The following is a 17,027-nucleotide window of genomic DNA, read 5'->3' as shown; positions in this document are numbered from 1 at the left end:
ACTGGTGGTGGTTTGGGAGTGGTTAAAAGGGGAGAGCACCAGAGGGGTGCATTGTGGGCTAACCGAAAGCAGGGCACCTGGGGCACACCAGTGTTTTGAGCCTTGCTAGAGTTTTAGTTCAGAACCCTGGAGGCTCAGGCACTGAAGCCTGGTACAGGCAGAAGCCAAACAGGGCTGGGGGTCCTAGCGCCCAAGAGGATGGAGCCAGGGGAAAGGAGCCCTGTGCACTCAAAAGACAGAGACAGGGCTAGGGGCTCCAAAACCAGGAAGGGTGTAGCTAGGACAAGACGTCCTGCTCACAGAAGGGCAAAGACTGAGACCAGGGGCCTGGTAGCTTGGAGAAATGTGGAGATGTGGCCAGAGGCCCAGGAGCCCAGAAGTGTGGAGACAGGGCTGGAACCCAGAAGCTGTGTCCAACACAGTGGATCTGAGCTAAGTGGCCCAGCAAGAGAAAAGGGATGGAAGCTGAGTGGGGCGAGGTCCCAACAAGGGAAACTGATTGGATAGGCAATATCTGCGAGGCATGGGTGTAGGTACTCGGGAGGACAGAACCGATGTAATTAGCCCTTAAGGTGATAAGCAGCAACAATACTGATGCTGGTGAGGAGATCTAACTTGGGAAGTCCTGGGGCATCCTCCCTTTTCTGAAAGTATCATGTTTTTCAAGGTGTGGCAAGCGAGGAGAAGGGGAGATTGCCCAAAGAGAACCAGGTTGACTAGGGCTGAGGGGGCTCCTGGGGCATTACAGTCAACCCTAGAGTTGAACCTCTTTTACACATTTCCAGTGGCAATGAATTCCACAAATAAACTACACATTGCATAATTATTGGGCTAAACTCTACGTGACTATGTTCCTTTGAAATCTAATAAAAATATGTGAGCTACAAGTTTCAAGAGCATGTGGGTGGGTGTTTGTCTCAGCATGAATATAGAAGAAAGGGAAAATATAAGAATGCTAAAAATACTTACCAATTGGACGGAAAAGAGGTGCAATATGCAGCACCAGAAGCAAAATGACTAGGTTAGAGCTGCAGATGCAAATTTCCACCAAACTGAAAAAAAACCAGCTACTAGAAAACAATGCTAAGCACTCCTACTTTAAGGCTGTAAACGCATTTCATTTGAGGCAGTTCTGATTGTCCTGGGTTTTGATTTATCTTCTTCAAAGCAGGAATGGTACAGCCCTTTACACATATATGTATTTATTCAAATACAAGATGAAGTCCCTTCCCACCCACAATTGGCATAGGGAAAAATGCCCCTCATTTTATAATCACATACAAGGAAATCTCACTAAATATACTCTCATTAAACCTGGTGCCAAAAGCAGCATGTCCTCAGTAATAGAAACCAAGTATGAAGCTGATTAAATGCAGCCAACACTGTCCATGACTATAAAACACATGGCCCACATTGGACAAACATGATGATAGGCATCTACCACAAGAATAGATTAGTATAGACCATCTGAATAGGACACATGGGGTATTTTTACATCTTCAAGCACCACAGTGCCAGGCACTTTGAAAAGCACCTGGCGCTGCAACACTTGCAGCTGTATAAATGTGTGCCAGAGCTGAGAAAATGGCTGTGACATGCTTTTGAACTAAAACACAGCAGAGTTCACTTTAGCTCGCGTGCAGAGAAGGCTTGATTAATTGAGTCTGCTTCAAAGCAGCAGATCTCCAGCACATCATGGGACAGAAAAATGTGTATAAATGCCCATGGCAGTGTCCATTAAGCATAGTCCCCCTCACCGTTGACTTGTTTTCAAGTCATGGTGAGCCACAACATTGCATACAGTTCACCCAGAATCCCTCTGTCACCCCCTCTTTCAGCCTGGCACATATGATTAGTATGGCCCCACCTTCCAAGAGGTACAGCCAGACCAGGTTGCCCTGTACGTCAGTCTCATAAATTTTTGAAGAAAATTTGGTTCCAATCAGGATTGGGGGTTAATATGCAAATGGGTTCTTTGTTGGAGGTTTCTAGAGTAAAAACACATACTGGGTGCATCTACATAAGACATTTACTGGACTGTTGACTGATCAGCTGCACAGTAAACATCTCAGCGTCTATATGTGCACACCTATTAAGCTGGGTAAAATAATTTGCTCTGCCGCAGGATAGTATTTGTAAATACAAATGCTATCTTGCTGCAGAGTAAAAAAAAAAAACTCTGCAGCAGTGCATGTGCAGATACTGGAGGGGCTGGCTGGCACATGAAGGTGCTTCAGAGTGTGGCCTGCTTGCCAGCTAGCTCTGCAGTGAAGCTCTATTGTGCCCCAGCCAGCCCTTCTGCGGCATATTGAGGTGGGGGAAGCAGCAGGGGCCCCATAACAGTCAGGGCTGCTCTGATCCCACTCCTCATGCTGCACACGAATAAACTCTGGAGCTTATTGCTCTGGAGTTAATTGCTCCTGGGTGCATGTTCAAACAGCATTCCTGGGAGCAATAAACTCCAAAGCTCTGGAGTTTATTCATGTACAGTAATAGCACGTATAGGTATGTCCACTGAACAATGCTGAGCTTTGGGGTCGCTGAGGCTTGAAATGCTGTTGACTCTGGTGGGGTCCAACCCAATGAAATATGTGGTAAATCATGAGCCTTTAGCTTTGGACTAATATCATGCATAATCTTTAATATATATAAGTAGTTGCTAAAATGCTACTCAAAAGTGTGTTTATGGAGTACCTGTGCTAAAGCTTGCAGCAATTAAAAAAAAAAAAAAAATAGGTAACATGCATCAATTCTGGATAAACTAAGTGGATGGGTACTATACATAAATTGCTACAGCCATGTTTAATTTAAAGGTTATTGTTTTCAAATTTGCTTCTCACTTCCATTTGCTCAGGGAGAGCAGGGTCTGACAGTAAGGCGAGGGGGAAGGAGCTGCCAGGGGAAAATGTTGTGGGGAAGGAGAAAGCAAACTGCTACCTGACCCCTCAGACTTATTTTCCCTAGCAGTGGGAGGGGGAAAAATTCCAGGCAAACCTCCAATAGTTAAATTATATACCTGGAAAATTATAACAAATTTATAATTTTTCCATATTTAGAATCTAATTATTGGGGGGTCATCTTATAATCAGGGTCATCTTCTATTTGAGTAAATATGGTAGCTTTTAAAAGCCACATTGCTGCTCCTGTGCCAGTAGGTGGCCAGGGAGAACACAGAGCCTGATAGGCTCCTCCCTAGAATGAACAACAATTAAGTTAAATGAGCTGCAATTAACTTACAGATGTACACAGCAGTGCCCCAGGGGAAAACTGTTAGCACATTTTATCAGGCATAATTCACAGGTACTTGAATCAGGACAATAGGTGTGAATGTCTGTAGGATCCTGGGACAAAAGACTTAGGGGGAGAGGAAGGGAATGCAACCTCTGTATATGGCAACCACAAAGAAAATTGCTAGGAAAAAGGGCTTAATTCCCACTTTCCTAAGGACTAGGGGTGAATCCTGACCCTACTGAATTGAACGGGAGTTTTGCCATTGATTTCAACCAGGTTAAATCAATAGATATCTTGGTAATGTTTGCAGAAACAGGGCCTTGTCCTTTGCTTTCCTTTGATGTTTCTATAATAAAATTCTAGAAGCACTTTAACCACTGGCTGGTCCCAGTGGTTAAAACTTACCGTTCTCCACATCACAATATTTCAAACTATCATACAATTGAAAAAAAAACAACTATTACAGAACTTCTCTTTTTAAACAAGTTCAGTCCATAAACAAACTTAGCAAGCACTCTCTAACAACCTGAAGACTAACAAGAACCTCAAATGGGTCCATATGAAATACAAGGACAGGGTCCCGCATGTCTCTGTTAGTTCAAATGATTTCATCCTCTTCTCCACTCACATATATCCTAAATTGTACTCTCCTTTAAATGCACAGATTTGGCATTTTGTTCTGGTATATGTAGTAAGCTTTTTCCCTCCAAACAAAATCTAAACATAATGACTATGTACTTCACTTCCTAAGGATTAATGAAACACAGTGATGCAGGACATGAATGGCTCATACTGACTGCAGGAAGAGATGCCAATCACCTTTACCTGATGTAGGAGACTTGCAGCGCTCCAGCTCCAGGGAAACTGGACTATCACTGAGTTCAGTCAGGCCTGAAAAAAAAATGGAGTTCAAAAGTTAAGATAGATTTGAGTGTACTAGGACACGCTTCAACTTCTTTGGCTGAAAGCTTGTCTACATTTGAAAGTCAACTTAACACAGTAGAGAGTAAAATTAAAGCACAGTGCTATTCCAGAATAACTCCAAGTGTAAACAAGCCTAGAGTACATATACAGAGGCCTACACTGATTTAAATGGGCAAGCAGGCTGCTGACAGATGTGGAAATAAAAACAAACAAACAGCACTTTACTGGAAAAGCAACCACATCAATTTCATATGGCTCCCCAACATCTGTATAAATCACCTGCTTCAGCGGGGCTTTTTTGGAGCTTTTATCTAATAGCTGATTGAATTAGCTATTACAGTGGTTATCAACCAGGGGTACGCATACTCCTAGGAGTGCTTAAATAGGTTGCAAGGGGTACACAGAACAGATGTGGCCGATAAACGCTATGTGCATGTGTGCAGCCACAACACAACATGTAGGTGGCGAGGAGCACAGCCTGGCCACATGGAGAGCAGCCAGATCTGATTGGTAAGTCTGTTTTGGGGAAAAGGGTATGAAGGGGCAGATTGAGGCCCCAGCGGTGAGGGAGGGAGTGGGGCTAGGGAGATGCAGGGACTGCGCAGCCGGGGTGGGGCATGGGACTGAACTGCATGGCGGGGGTGGCTCCCGCCACTATGCGCACTGCAGGAGGGCATGGGGGGGCACGTGCCCCTGGATCTATGCATGGGGCAGGGGGGGCTGCAGCTGTGGGATGGGGCAACACCAAGCTCTTCCTGGTGGGGGCTGGGGTGTGCTGGGGGGGGGGGCAGTAGCAGCACTGTGAGGTGGGGTTGGGGAGGCTATGGCAAATTCTGGAGTGGCTGCAGCCCCTCCTATAGCCCCGCTCCCATAGGTCTCCGCGGTGAGGGAAGGAATGGGTCTGGGGCAGGTGCTGCACAGACAGGCAGAGCACGGGATGGAGCTGTGAATGGCTTGTCCAGGTAGCACGGGGAGTGGCTCCCACCATTACACACGCCCCAGGAGGGCATGGGGAGTGCATGCCCCCAGATCTGAATGTGGGGCAAGGGCAGGCTGTGGGCTGGGGCAGCACCAGGCTGTTCTTGGCAGGGGCGTTGGGCCCCCACGTCCTCCTGTTCTCGGCAGGGGCACACAGCCCCCATGTCCTAGGGGTGTGCACAGCGGTGGGAGCCACTCCCTGCCACAACTCAGTTCCGTGCTGTGCCCCGGTGGCACAGCCCCTGCCTCAGCCCCACTCCCTCCCCCACTTCTGGGGCAGTCCACCCCACCCTGTCTGCAGATCCAGGGACACCCCCCCCATGCCCTTCCAGGGTGCGCACAGCAGTGGGCCCCCCCCCGTGGCCCCCAGATGAGCAGCTTGCAGCTCTGTCCCATGCCCTGCCCTGCCGGTGCAGCACCTACCTGCCCCAGCCCCAATCCTACTCTCTCCCTTACTGTGGGGGCCTCAATCTCCCCCACCTAAAAACAAAACAACAACAACAAAAAAGGGGTACAGGAGCTGAAACTATCAGAAGGGGTACACATTAAAAAAGGTTGAACATCCCTGAGCTATTTAGATAAAAGCACCAAAAAGACCCACTGAAGTGTGTGATTTATACAGATGCTGGGTGAGTTGGGTCATATTGATGTGGTTCTTCTTCTGGGCATGTGCTGTGCTTGGTGTGGGGGCACACCAAGCTTAAAGTTAAGTGCCATTTTTTTCAATGTCCATCAGCAGCCCAAATGGGCAAGTAATTCAGATTTATTTTCTAAGTGTCTCTGTGCAGATAAGAACTGACCTTGCATTGTAAGTAGAATCACATAAGCAAAACTTGGAAATTAGATGATTGTGGTAACCCTAACCCACGTATCTTTATCGAACGAAAGTGAAAAATATTATGTAAGTTTTCAGCTGTTGAAAAAAGGTGCGTGTGTGTGGGGGGAGTGAGGGGGGACGGAAGACAACAAATCCCACTGAAGTATAAAGGGGAAGACAGTAACAGAGAAAGAGGAGAAATGGAGCATGGGCAACAAAACCAGCCAGTTCAGGTTCTCATATATTTATTGAGATATGATGGTTAATTTTCAGATGTAAATATAAGGCTATCCAAAAGTAACAATTAACACTTGTTATGAAGGATACTCTAGACATTTGTATTAAATACACACTGATACTCTTTTAGGATGTGTGTGTGGTGGTGAGCCATGGACCCTGGTAGCAAGCAATTTGGAGTCACCCCTCTCCATTGGCATTTCAAAGACACTGGGTTTAAAGCAACCACAATACCTCCTGCAAAAACACCTATTCTGGCATCTGTACAGATGTGGAGGGCCCAGAGCTCTGAGACCCTGGTCTCTAGGAAGTTGTCTATACTCAGCATGTTCTATAATTTCCTACTATCCCTCTATTGCAAGTACAATCTCCTAGTGCTAACAACAGTGGGAATGGTAGTGTGGGTTGGCTGCTGGGCCAGAGACAGAAATTACATATACACGAGCATAAGTGAATGGAAACCAGTTCAAATCTGTAACACAACAGAAATTCAGTGCACATAAACCGCTTTCAAAATGGCCAAAACTGGTTCAAGATAAATCTGGATGGATGTAGTATCAGACTTAACTAATTTAGGTTAAATTGGTTTATTGAACTTCTGTCCCAGATCCCCTCCAGATTCAAGTTAATTCACAGTCCCCCAGCATCCCAGGATGCTTTGCACCTCCCCCACAAACCCTCCCTCGCAGGGTGGGTGGGCTACTCTTGACCCAAGCTGTCTGCTCCAGTTGAGCAGGGAGATGTGCTCTAGCACCCCACCTGCTTCTCACCTGGGCTACAGCAAGTGGCTGCATTTCCAGACTCAAAAGTAAATGTCTGTTCACTTGCTTATCAGTTTAATCTATGCAGTTTAGATTATCCTGAGAAGACTGAATTGCTTCAACCTCGGGCTTTTTGACTGTCTATACTTAGCCCTGACGTTTTTACTATGGTACTATTTAGACCGGTGTTAAACAGGGGTAGACAATACTGTGCCTATAAAACTGTGCCCTGTCTACCATAATTGTTGCTCTTGCTGGAGCTACATTGGTGCTAGAATACCTGTGGGAGAGTTGCAGGAAAACCCAGGGGCATAACTTTTAATTTTTGCACTATGGATAATGGGGGGAAGGAAAGGAGCTCTGGCAATGGCATGGGCTATTGCTACCTTAGCATAAGCTCTCTCAGCATGGGCTACAGCAGTGGCACAGGCTCCATGGGGGTTTGTCATTTTGGCATGCCCTCTGAATCACTGCCCAAAGGCTGGTGCCCCTTTGCTCCCGCAAGCTACACTACTGCTAGTTTCTATCAACTGTGAGTCGCAACACAAAACTGTATACAGACTCTGCACAGAAGAGAGTTGCTAGCAAGATTGTAACATTTACACAGTCAAAGACAATTCAAGACAGGCTCTAATTTTTCAGCTTTCAATTAAATATGGGTGTAATCAATTAAGGAAGCATGTTAAAATTTAGGCATCAATGGCTGCGTTTACATGAAATGCTGACTGTGCAGTTGTTACCGAGCAGTCATTTAGTACTTGTGTATACAAGTATAGACATTTAGTACTTGTGTATACAAGTACTAAATGACTGCACAGTAACCAGAGTTAGCAGTAGCATCGCTGAGTGGCTTTTAGGTGACGCTGACTGTGCAGTAGCTCATTACTACTGTGCAGTAGCGCTGTATCACACTTCGTGCCACATGATGCTACTGCACAGTAGTAGTGATCTACTGTACAGTCAGCATCTTGTGTACACGGCCAATGTGACTATGCACTGCCTTTGTCTTATATGTAAGAATTAGGCTGATATTGGGGATTTCTATGAGTATCTGTTTCAGACTCCATTTTGAACACAGGACTTACTTGCTTTTATTAATGTCTTTTGCTGATATGTTTAGACCTTTTTGGAAAGGGTGTATTTAAACTAGCAGGGAATTGCTGTCAAAAGTTTAAAACCTAAGTGATTGAAATTGAGGGCACCTTTCAGCTCCTAAATGAAAGTGGACTGGTTTTCAGAAGTGCTGAACACATGAAGATCCCCTAACCTTCCAAAGGTTTTTTCCAATTTAATTATCAGATAAATTAATGCAGTGCATTTCACAATTCTCTAATAAAATGTGGCAGACTTGAAGCTTCTTGGAGATATCTTATGAATATTACATATTGCTTTGGCTATTGAGATGTTTATGATATGAATATATTGTGTTAATTTAAGCTCTCTGGGAAAACAAATCAGGAAGGAACAAGGGCTTAGCCACTTCAGCAAATGCTTAAAAGCGTTCACTTTTGGGATTTTCCCTTTACTGCCACCTTAGTCTGCTGGACTGATTCTGACCAGAAATGGTAAGGCCCAAAAAGAATAAAATGGTTTTAAGTCATTCTAGGGCAGGGCAATTATTTCAGGAGGAGGGCTGCTTGCCGAGTTTTGGCAAGCTGTCAAGAGCCCCATGGGTAGCCCCACCCCTTGACAGGTGCCCTGCTCCCTGGTCGCCATCTTGGGACCAGAAATCCCACCCCTAACCTCTGACCAGTGCCACCAAAAGTCCCTCCCCTTGCCCCTGGAAGTCCTCCTTTGGAGAAGAGGTTTACCATCTGAGTTACAATGATTCCCTGGACCAAACAGAAGTTCACTGTTGGTTCTAGGGTGAAAGGGGAATCTAGCTGCTGGCTGTGAGCCTATAGCCAGTTTCCCCTAGCAATGGCCCTTCCTCCCTCCCTGCCAGTACCTGTTTTCAGAATGGGAGGGGGGAAAGGGAGCTCATTCTAGGGGTTCCCCAGCTGGCACTGGAGGGTGGGGTGGGTGGATTGGAGCCCTCCCATGTTGGGGGCGGGGAGGGTCAGATAAGGGTTCAGATCTTCACCCAATCAGCCATTTTTTAAGTGGTTTGCAACCGTGCACTTGTTCATGGCTACAGACCACTTTCTGCAGCCAAATCAGATGAAAATTATCACTTCAGCCTGTGCCTTCTGTGGCTATTTCTTGATCATGTAAAGGGCATTTTTTGCAGTTACATGTCGAGGGAAATTAGATTTCTGAATAGACAGCCCTGTGCACATGGACAACTATGCCTGACTACCTAGTCACACAGACTAAGATACACAGTAGTGGTCATGGCATATACCTGCACACTTTGTAGACATAGAATAGACTTAGGTGCCTGAAAATGGAATGTTCCACACACCCTCTAGCTTGCTTTCTTTTTCCTGTTCCCACATATCTTCTACATACCTCCTTCTTGCTGCTGCCCAGGAGGCTAACTTCAAAAACAACACAGGAGAAAGGGATGGCAAATGGATGATCTGTGGTATATTGGTTACAATATACTATGCTAGAAAATGAGAGAGACCTAGGTTCAAACATTTTTGGGGTGAGGTCCCCTGGCCTCCCAGGTTAGTGCCCTAGCTGCTTAGGTTTTGGGGGGAAGAGTCGGAAGCAAGCTCTCTCTTTGGTGCAGTTGCACACCACCAAACTGATCCACCTGTGACTCAGCATGATCCATCTGGCTCTCGGCCAAAGCCCTGACTGACTGGCTAGGCCTGCACTCTGCTCATTTTGCTTTACATCTTTTGGCTGAAGTGAAAGTGCTCTCCTTGCAGATGTCCTAGAAGACCACCTCCATACATGACAAACCTTCCCTATGGCAGCTCACTAGACAGATGCTCTCTACCACTGCCTTTTTCTCCATCTGTGGACAGTGATGAAAGTGGCAGGCCTGGCACCCTGCTGTCTCTCCCCATGCCCAATAAGACCAATGGTTGGAATCTGCTTTGAGATCCTGTCTGAGAAGGTATATGGACAGTCGAAACTCCTAGAAGAAGGTTTCAGACTGGATAAATGGGAACATTTCTTCACGGTTTACATGGCCAGACTCTGGACACATGCTTTGCTGGTATTATTTAACTCCAGCAGTCTTTCCTGCCCTCCGCAGGGGGGCTGGACCTGATGATCACACGAGGTCCCTTCCAGCCCTAAACTTCTGTGAATCTGTGTAAAATATGTCATCATACCCATGTCCTCACCACCTGCCTGGCATGACTTGGAGAAAATGCCTAAAGGTAGCAACACCAGAGCAAGCCCATCCAGCCTGGCACACCCTGTACAAGCTACCCATCATTAAGGAAACTGGTGACCTCCAGTGGCAGCTGCTGCATGCAGTCCTGGCCACAGGCACTTTTGTCTGTCACTTAGATCAAGTACTGTCTGCAGCCTGCTCTTCCTACAAGGAGGAGAAGGTGAAGCCTCTTTTCCATACCTTTCTGGACTGCCTCTGGCTGCAGCCGCTCTTTGCTGCCTTCAGCACCTTCTTTGATGACTTGAACTTCTCTGAAGTTGTGTACATTGTCTCTATTCTTTACTGAGTAGTCAAGGGGAACGTGACCGGCCTGGACAATTTCCTTCTGGGCTAGGCTAAGCTGGCAATTCTGAAAAGCTGCAGAAATCAACACCCTTCAGCAATTCTGTTTCTTGGTCTGGGTGCATGTCACATTTGAATTTAGACACTTCACCTTGCCAGAAAACATGGACTAATTTGTATCATGATGGATCACTAAAGAGGCAATCTGCAAGGTGGAAGATGGATAGTTGATCCTACATGTGTAACCCCATGAGAGGCATGGAGGAGGGGGTTTTAATCTCCAGTCATATGGTTCTCTGTCACTGACAAGTGTTGCATGCTCAGTCCCTCCGAGAGCTCCATATCTTTCCACTTTTACCACTTGTTTTTAATATTTGTATAATAAAAATTTTAAAAAGTCAAAAAACTCCCCCTTTCTCTCTCATTTTGTTGCCCAATCTGGGTGCACATGTAGTTGTTCACATGCACAGAATTATAAAACCAAGAACAGAATTCCTCTGGGCACACAGGTGCCAAAAATGCTCTGTAAATGACCAGGAAAAAAGTAAAATGTCACAGGTAGATGACCATTAGGCATGTGCAAAATGGGCCGTATTCGAGTTGGATTCAGATTCAACCTGCATCAGGGACAGTGATTTGATTAGTTGATTCAGATTACTGTCCCCAATTCAATTTGGCTGAATCCGAATCTGAAGATTTGATGCTGATTCGGAGAATCAGCGATTCGGCCATAGACACAGCTTTAAATGTTTTTTCTACATACCTCAAGGTACCAGGCACAGATCATGAATGCTGTGATGCTGGGGCAGATGGAGCATCCCACAGGAGCATGGGGGGGGCCCCCTGTGTGCTCGGCGGTGAACCCAGAAGTGGACCGAACTTTCAGTTCACTTCTGGGTCTGTCAGGGAGCATGCTGGGGAGCCCCCCACACCTCCCCCAGCTGGTTGATTGGCCACAGGGGGACCTCAGGTGCCCCACCAGAGGCACCAATCGCCAAGCCAGGGGGGCGGGGAGGGGGGGGGGGTGTCCCTCATGTGCTCCCAGAAGTGGACCAGAAGTGCTTCTGGTCCACTTCCGAGTTTGCTGGCGAGCATGCTGGGGTGCCCCCCGCACTCCTGTGGGATGCTCCATCTGCCCCAGCATTGCAGCATTGACGAGCTGTGTGGTACCTTGAGGGAAAAACATTTAAAGCTGTGTCTATGTCTGAATCGCCAAATCTTTCTGAATTTTTCTTAATTGATTTGGAGAGATTAAATGGTCTCCTGATTCTATTCAGATTTGGAGATTCGACCACCAAATCGGGCTGAATCAAATCAGGGACTAAAGCTTCATGCAGTCCTAAGGACCATATCTGGACATTTGGATGACCAGGAAAATAACAATCTCACCTGTAGTATATTGTGTAATTATATGCATTGACAAGTACCTAGAAGGCACAGTCTGATTGTGCTGGATATATCATAAACAGATAGTAAAATCCATTCACAACAAGGTTTTGAATGTGAAAAGGGTGTAGGATGAAGAAGTTGATCCTGAGGCATCAAATCAGTTTTTGCACCTGGCAAGAAATGCTTTCTGCTTCCCTGAGCTGCACAGCTCCCAGAAGACACAGTGGGGTTTGCTATAATAGACTTTCTAAGCTGTGAGGACTGGGTCACTCCAGTGCTGTAGGTGGTGGAAGGTCGGGGCTAATGGGGTTCAGCCACCCCAAACACAGGGCAGCAGGAAGGGCTGCAAGGCAGCCTAGCCACAGGCTCCAGGCATCTGCAGCAGGGGTGGGGAGGGTCACGTGTGCAGCCAGAATTACAGCCCAGCAATTGGATCAATCTATTTAGGGAAGGGGCTGTGGGGGGCAGATCAGGGCCCCGGTGGTAAGGAAGGGAGTGGGGCAGAGGTGGGGGTGGGTGGGACCCAGCTAGGCCAGGTGGTAGGATGGTCAGGGCCCGGATGGCTCGTCCAGGGGTATGGGGGGGCTTCTGCCACTGTGTGCATCCCAGTGGGGGCCACAAGGGTGCATGTGCTGACCTTGTGTGTGCAAGGTGGGGGCAGCTGCCACTGTGCACTGCACTTTGTTCCCTGCTGTAGCTGCTGTGGGAGTAGCACTGCACTGTGTGCCTGCTGCCACTGGGTTGCACCATGCCCCCTGCCTGCCCCGTGGTGGGATGCATGTGGCATCACATGGCTGTCAGAGCAGGGGGAGTGGTACGCGGTGGTGGCTGCCTCTGCCCCATGCAGAGATAGGGGGGGCATGTGGGCCTCTGCCAGGGTGTGCGCAGCAGTGGGAGCCCCCCCGTGCCCCTGGATGAGCTGCCCGGGCTCTTGTTGTCCTGCTGCCAGGCTTAGCCGGGGCCCTGCTTGCCCTTGCCCCAGCCCCACTCCCTCCATCACAACTGGAGCCTCGATCTGCCCGCCCCCACCCCACAGCCCTTTCCCCTCCCTCGCCCCCTCCCCTACTGACTTACCTGTGTGGGGAAAGGGGGGGGGGGGGGGGCCACGCACACGTGCTCAGCCCCTGCAAATAATTTTTTCTCCTTCCACCTATGGCTGTCCAGTCAAATCACTCCAATCTTAAAATGTAAACTGCACCTGAACCTAAAATAATCTCTTTTCAAAGGCAGTGTTTGTAAGGCAACAGTGGGGAGAAATTTTAAGGTGATGGGAAGGGTCTTTAAGTACTTACACACACACACACACACACACACACACACACACACACACACACACTCAGACACTCCCTACTTTAAGTGACCATTGAAACCTTAATACAATCAAACACTAAAACATTAGGGAAGCATTAATAGTTTCTGCACAAGTTCCTCTATAGTTCTCATCACTACAGCATCTGAATGCCTCACAAATATTTATTAAGTTAACTAATTATTTTTGCTGCCCACTATTTCTGTGCAGTCTTGGGGTAGCTTTTTTCCTAAGTTACATGTAAAGAACTGAAATAGAGGGAAAGATTAAGAGCAAAAGATTTCACTAACTTAATATGGCTGGCTGGTAGCTCTTTGCCACCTGTCTCACTTACTCCCTGTCCCTGCCTGCTCTTCAACCATGGAGGGGGGGGGCTGGATCTGGGTGCATGGAGGTGGCAAGGGTTACAGGGAACCTGGCAGCAGACAGGGAGTAGGAACCTCCCCCACACTGCTTTGGCCACCACCAGTCTCAGAATAATCAGCGGTGGCAGGATGGTTATCTGGGGGTGGAGGAGCCAATGAAGGGCAGATGGGGTAATCAGGTCAGCTGATTCAGTGGGTAGGAGGGCAATTCAGGAAGCAGTGGGTGGTCAGGGCAGCAGGAGGTGGGGATCAAGGTAGTGGGGCGGGGGGTGGTGATCAAAGGGCAGAGGGGACAATTCAAGGGCCAATGAGGGTGGAGGGGTAGGGATTGGGGCAAGCAGGAGGGTGATATGACCAGTATGGGAGGGGGGGAATCAGGGTGGCAGGGGGGTAACCCAAGGATGGAGGGGTTGATTTGGCAGACAGAGGGGGCTGCAGCTGGCAGATCTCTGTCCACCTGAGATGAAATCACACATCTCCAACCACCCATTCTCCCTCACCCTTTTCCCCCTTGCACTCCTGCCTTCCCTTCCCCAGACTCACTTTGTTGCTCCTCTGCTCTCCCTCACCCTTTTCCCATCCCTCCCAATGCATTTACTACCCCAGCTGTCCCCAGGACTCTATCATTGTAGAGTACTGGAAGATAGCTAGTTCACCTGGCAGTGATGCCTCCTGGGATACTGAAGGACATTTTATCTCAGTTAAACAGTCAGAAGTTAACTTGAGCTAGATAGCACAGCTCAAAGATACTCCTTGCCCAAACTGGCATAACTTCAAGATGCCTGGAGGGCATTTAGGACTTGTTAATGAGTCTTAATGAGCAATCATACAAGTTTGAAATGCTCTTAACATGATCCAACTGTAATGTGTAATCTCATCCATAATTCCTAGAGTATTTAGTATTATGCAACATTCATTGGGATCAAAGCATGTCCCACTGGCTGTGGAGAGGAATGTCCTCTATGCATACAAACTCTTTATCCAATTACCTTTATCCCTCCAGTCTGTTCTTTTCTCCCTCTCAGCTCTTTATCCTAGTTTCATTCTCTATACCTGTCTAGTTCCAATTTCTCCTCTTCAGGCTTCTCACACCGCTCTAGTCCCTGCACTTGTCTCATACCATGGGATTTTCTGCTCCAATTCCTGGCTCCTTCCATGTTCCGGTCTTTTTCACCTTCCCAATCCCTACCAGCAGACCCTTACCCAATCTGTCCTGTACTTCATCCCCCTTGGCTTTCACTCCCTTCTTGCATGCCTTCACTTCTTGGCTCCCCATCACAGTCTCATTCTTCCTATCATTTAATCGCTGTCTGTCTTCCCAACTCCATTGCCTCTCTGCTCACTCTGTTTTTTGCTTGGCCAGTCCAATTCTCACCTTGGTGCCTAACTCCTAGCTTCTGGGTCCTTCCCCTTCCCTCCTTCCACCACCAGCTTCTGGTCTGAGTCTTCCTTTGTACCCATATCTATTTGTCTAAATCCCTTCTTTTCCAGCCAGCTCTGGCTCCTGTGCACTCAGCATTCAATAAGTCACACTGGGCATCAGCAGAGAGATCATTGAGGGGACAGGAGAGAGAGGTGCCTGGCTCTCAGTTTCAGTATCTGGTCTTAGCCTAGGTGTCTCTGCAAATTACAGTTGTGAAAATATATATTAAAAGGCAACTTTAAGACCTGTACTGAAACCTGGTAGCGATACTTATAACAAAGACAGCTAAAGCTCTTAGATAAATAACAGCTGGTTTTCTTATGTTGTAGTCCAAATCAGCCTTGGAAAAGGATTTTAATGAGCACAAAGAAGCTTCATGATATCAGAGACAAAATGTCCAGGGGGAAAGTCTAACTCAAACTGTTGTGCTATATATAGAAAAATAGAAATAGATATCAAAAAAATCAATCAAAGATGAGTTTTTTAGACCAGATTAAAAATGATGTTTTGATCCTATTTCTTTCTGTTTGTATTTTGCATCTGTATTTATATTTAATTATACGGAACCTAATATCCTCTTGATGTTGTAAAAAACGACTATATCTATCACCAAATACTTATTTCATCCTGTAAAACTTAAGTGCTTCTATATTAAAATGTTCTTAAATTGCTTTTTGAAGTAATAATTTGTTAGAAATAAAAAATTAAGTATTCTAATCTTGTTATATAGTAGTATTTTAAAAAGTAGTTTGGATTTCAGTTCCTAAGAGTTTAAGCCTACTGAAGCTTGTCATGTGTTTTTTTTTCCTATTGCTCCATCTATGGAAGCATTACAGAACCAGCTCTCAGTTACAGTTCTTCCTCCCAGTGTAATTGTGCTACAAACTAAATTAGCTGTCCCAGACTGAACATTTCTGGAGGCATAGTTGATCAGTAGAGGTTCAGGTCAGACTACCTGTTATGAACACATATCTTCCTGAAAAATCCAAAGAAGGTTACAAACACTGCCTCTGATGCAGTGAAGAACTTAACATGCGAGTTTAAGCACTCCCTGTTCAACAGAGAAATGAGCTGTATTCAATTCGGATTTGGCCTGAATCGGGGATAGCGATTCAATTAATTGATTCGGATCACTGTCCCCGATTCAATACGGCCGAATCCGAATCTGAAGAGTCGATGCTGATTTGGAGAATCAGCAGTTTGGCCATAGAAACAGCTTTAAATGTTTTTTTCTACATACCTTGAGGTAAACAGGCACGGCTCGTGAATGCTGCGATGGTGGGGTGGATGAAGCATCCCACAGGAGCATGGGGGGGCCCCCGCACCTCAGTGATCAGCTGCAGGGGGACCCTGGGTGTCCCCCCCCCAACCCAGGAGGCACCAGTTGCTGAGCCAGATTCCCCTGTGTGCTCCCTGTGGACCCAGAAGTGGACCAGAAATGCTTCTGGTCCACTTCTGGGCCCGCTGCCAAGCGTGCTAGGGACCCCCCTGTGCTCCAGCTGCCCCAGCATCTCAGCATTCACAAGTTGCCTGGTACCTTGAGGCATGTAGAAAAAACATTTAAACCTGTCTCTGTGGCTGAATCGTTGATTCTCTGAATCAGCATCGAATCTTCAGATTCAGAGGGTTCCAATTAAATTCGGAGAGATGAAAGGGTCTCCTGATTCGGAGATTCAGCCGAATTGGGCTGAATCTCCACTGAATCAAATCAGGGACTGAAGCTTCGCACAGCCCTACTAAATACTTTAATTCAATATGACTTAAGAAGCTGCTTGCATTTTTGCTGAACTGAGGTCTGTGAGTCTATCTATTTAGCTGACAGTGTTACACAGTCTTGAGACCAATAAAGGGGGTAGGACACAGGTGTATAAATCATAACAATGTTCTGCTTTTATGGTCATTCAGGCTTATTTTAAGTCTGGTAATATTAAGACAGTCTTGAAAAGATTGCACCACTTATGGAGGATCGATAATGAGAGAACCAAGACTATACTTATAATTTTCTGACCCCAAACC

The 17,027-nt window shown here is 46.7% G+C and overlaps 1 protein-coding gene across 4 annotated transcripts in view; it reads right to left on the bottom strand.

Annotated features, from left to right (window-relative positions):
• Window positions 1-17,027, bottom strand: part of STXBP5L (syntaxin binding protein 5L) — a 390,570-nt gene that overhangs the window by 93,946 nt on the left and 279,597 nt on the right. For all 4 annotated transcript variants that reach the window (XM_059720506.1, XM_006263508.4, XM_059720507.1 and 1 more), the window contains one exon: window positions 4,057-4,122. In XM_059720506.1, coding sequence (XP_059576489.1) covers window positions 4,057-4,122 — 66 coding nt within the window. The remainder of the gene's footprint in view (window positions 1-4,056; window positions 4,123-17,027) is intronic.

The sequence above is a fragment of the Alligator mississippiensis genome, chromosome 1 (genome assembly GCF_030867095.1).
Source record: "Alligator mississippiensis isolate rAllMis1 chromosome 1, rAllMis1, whole genome shotgun sequence".
NCBI lineage: Eukaryota > Metazoa > Chordata > Crocodylia > Alligatoridae > Alligator > Alligator mississippiensis.
This window is presented reverse-complemented; position numbering and strand designations above follow the sequence as displayed.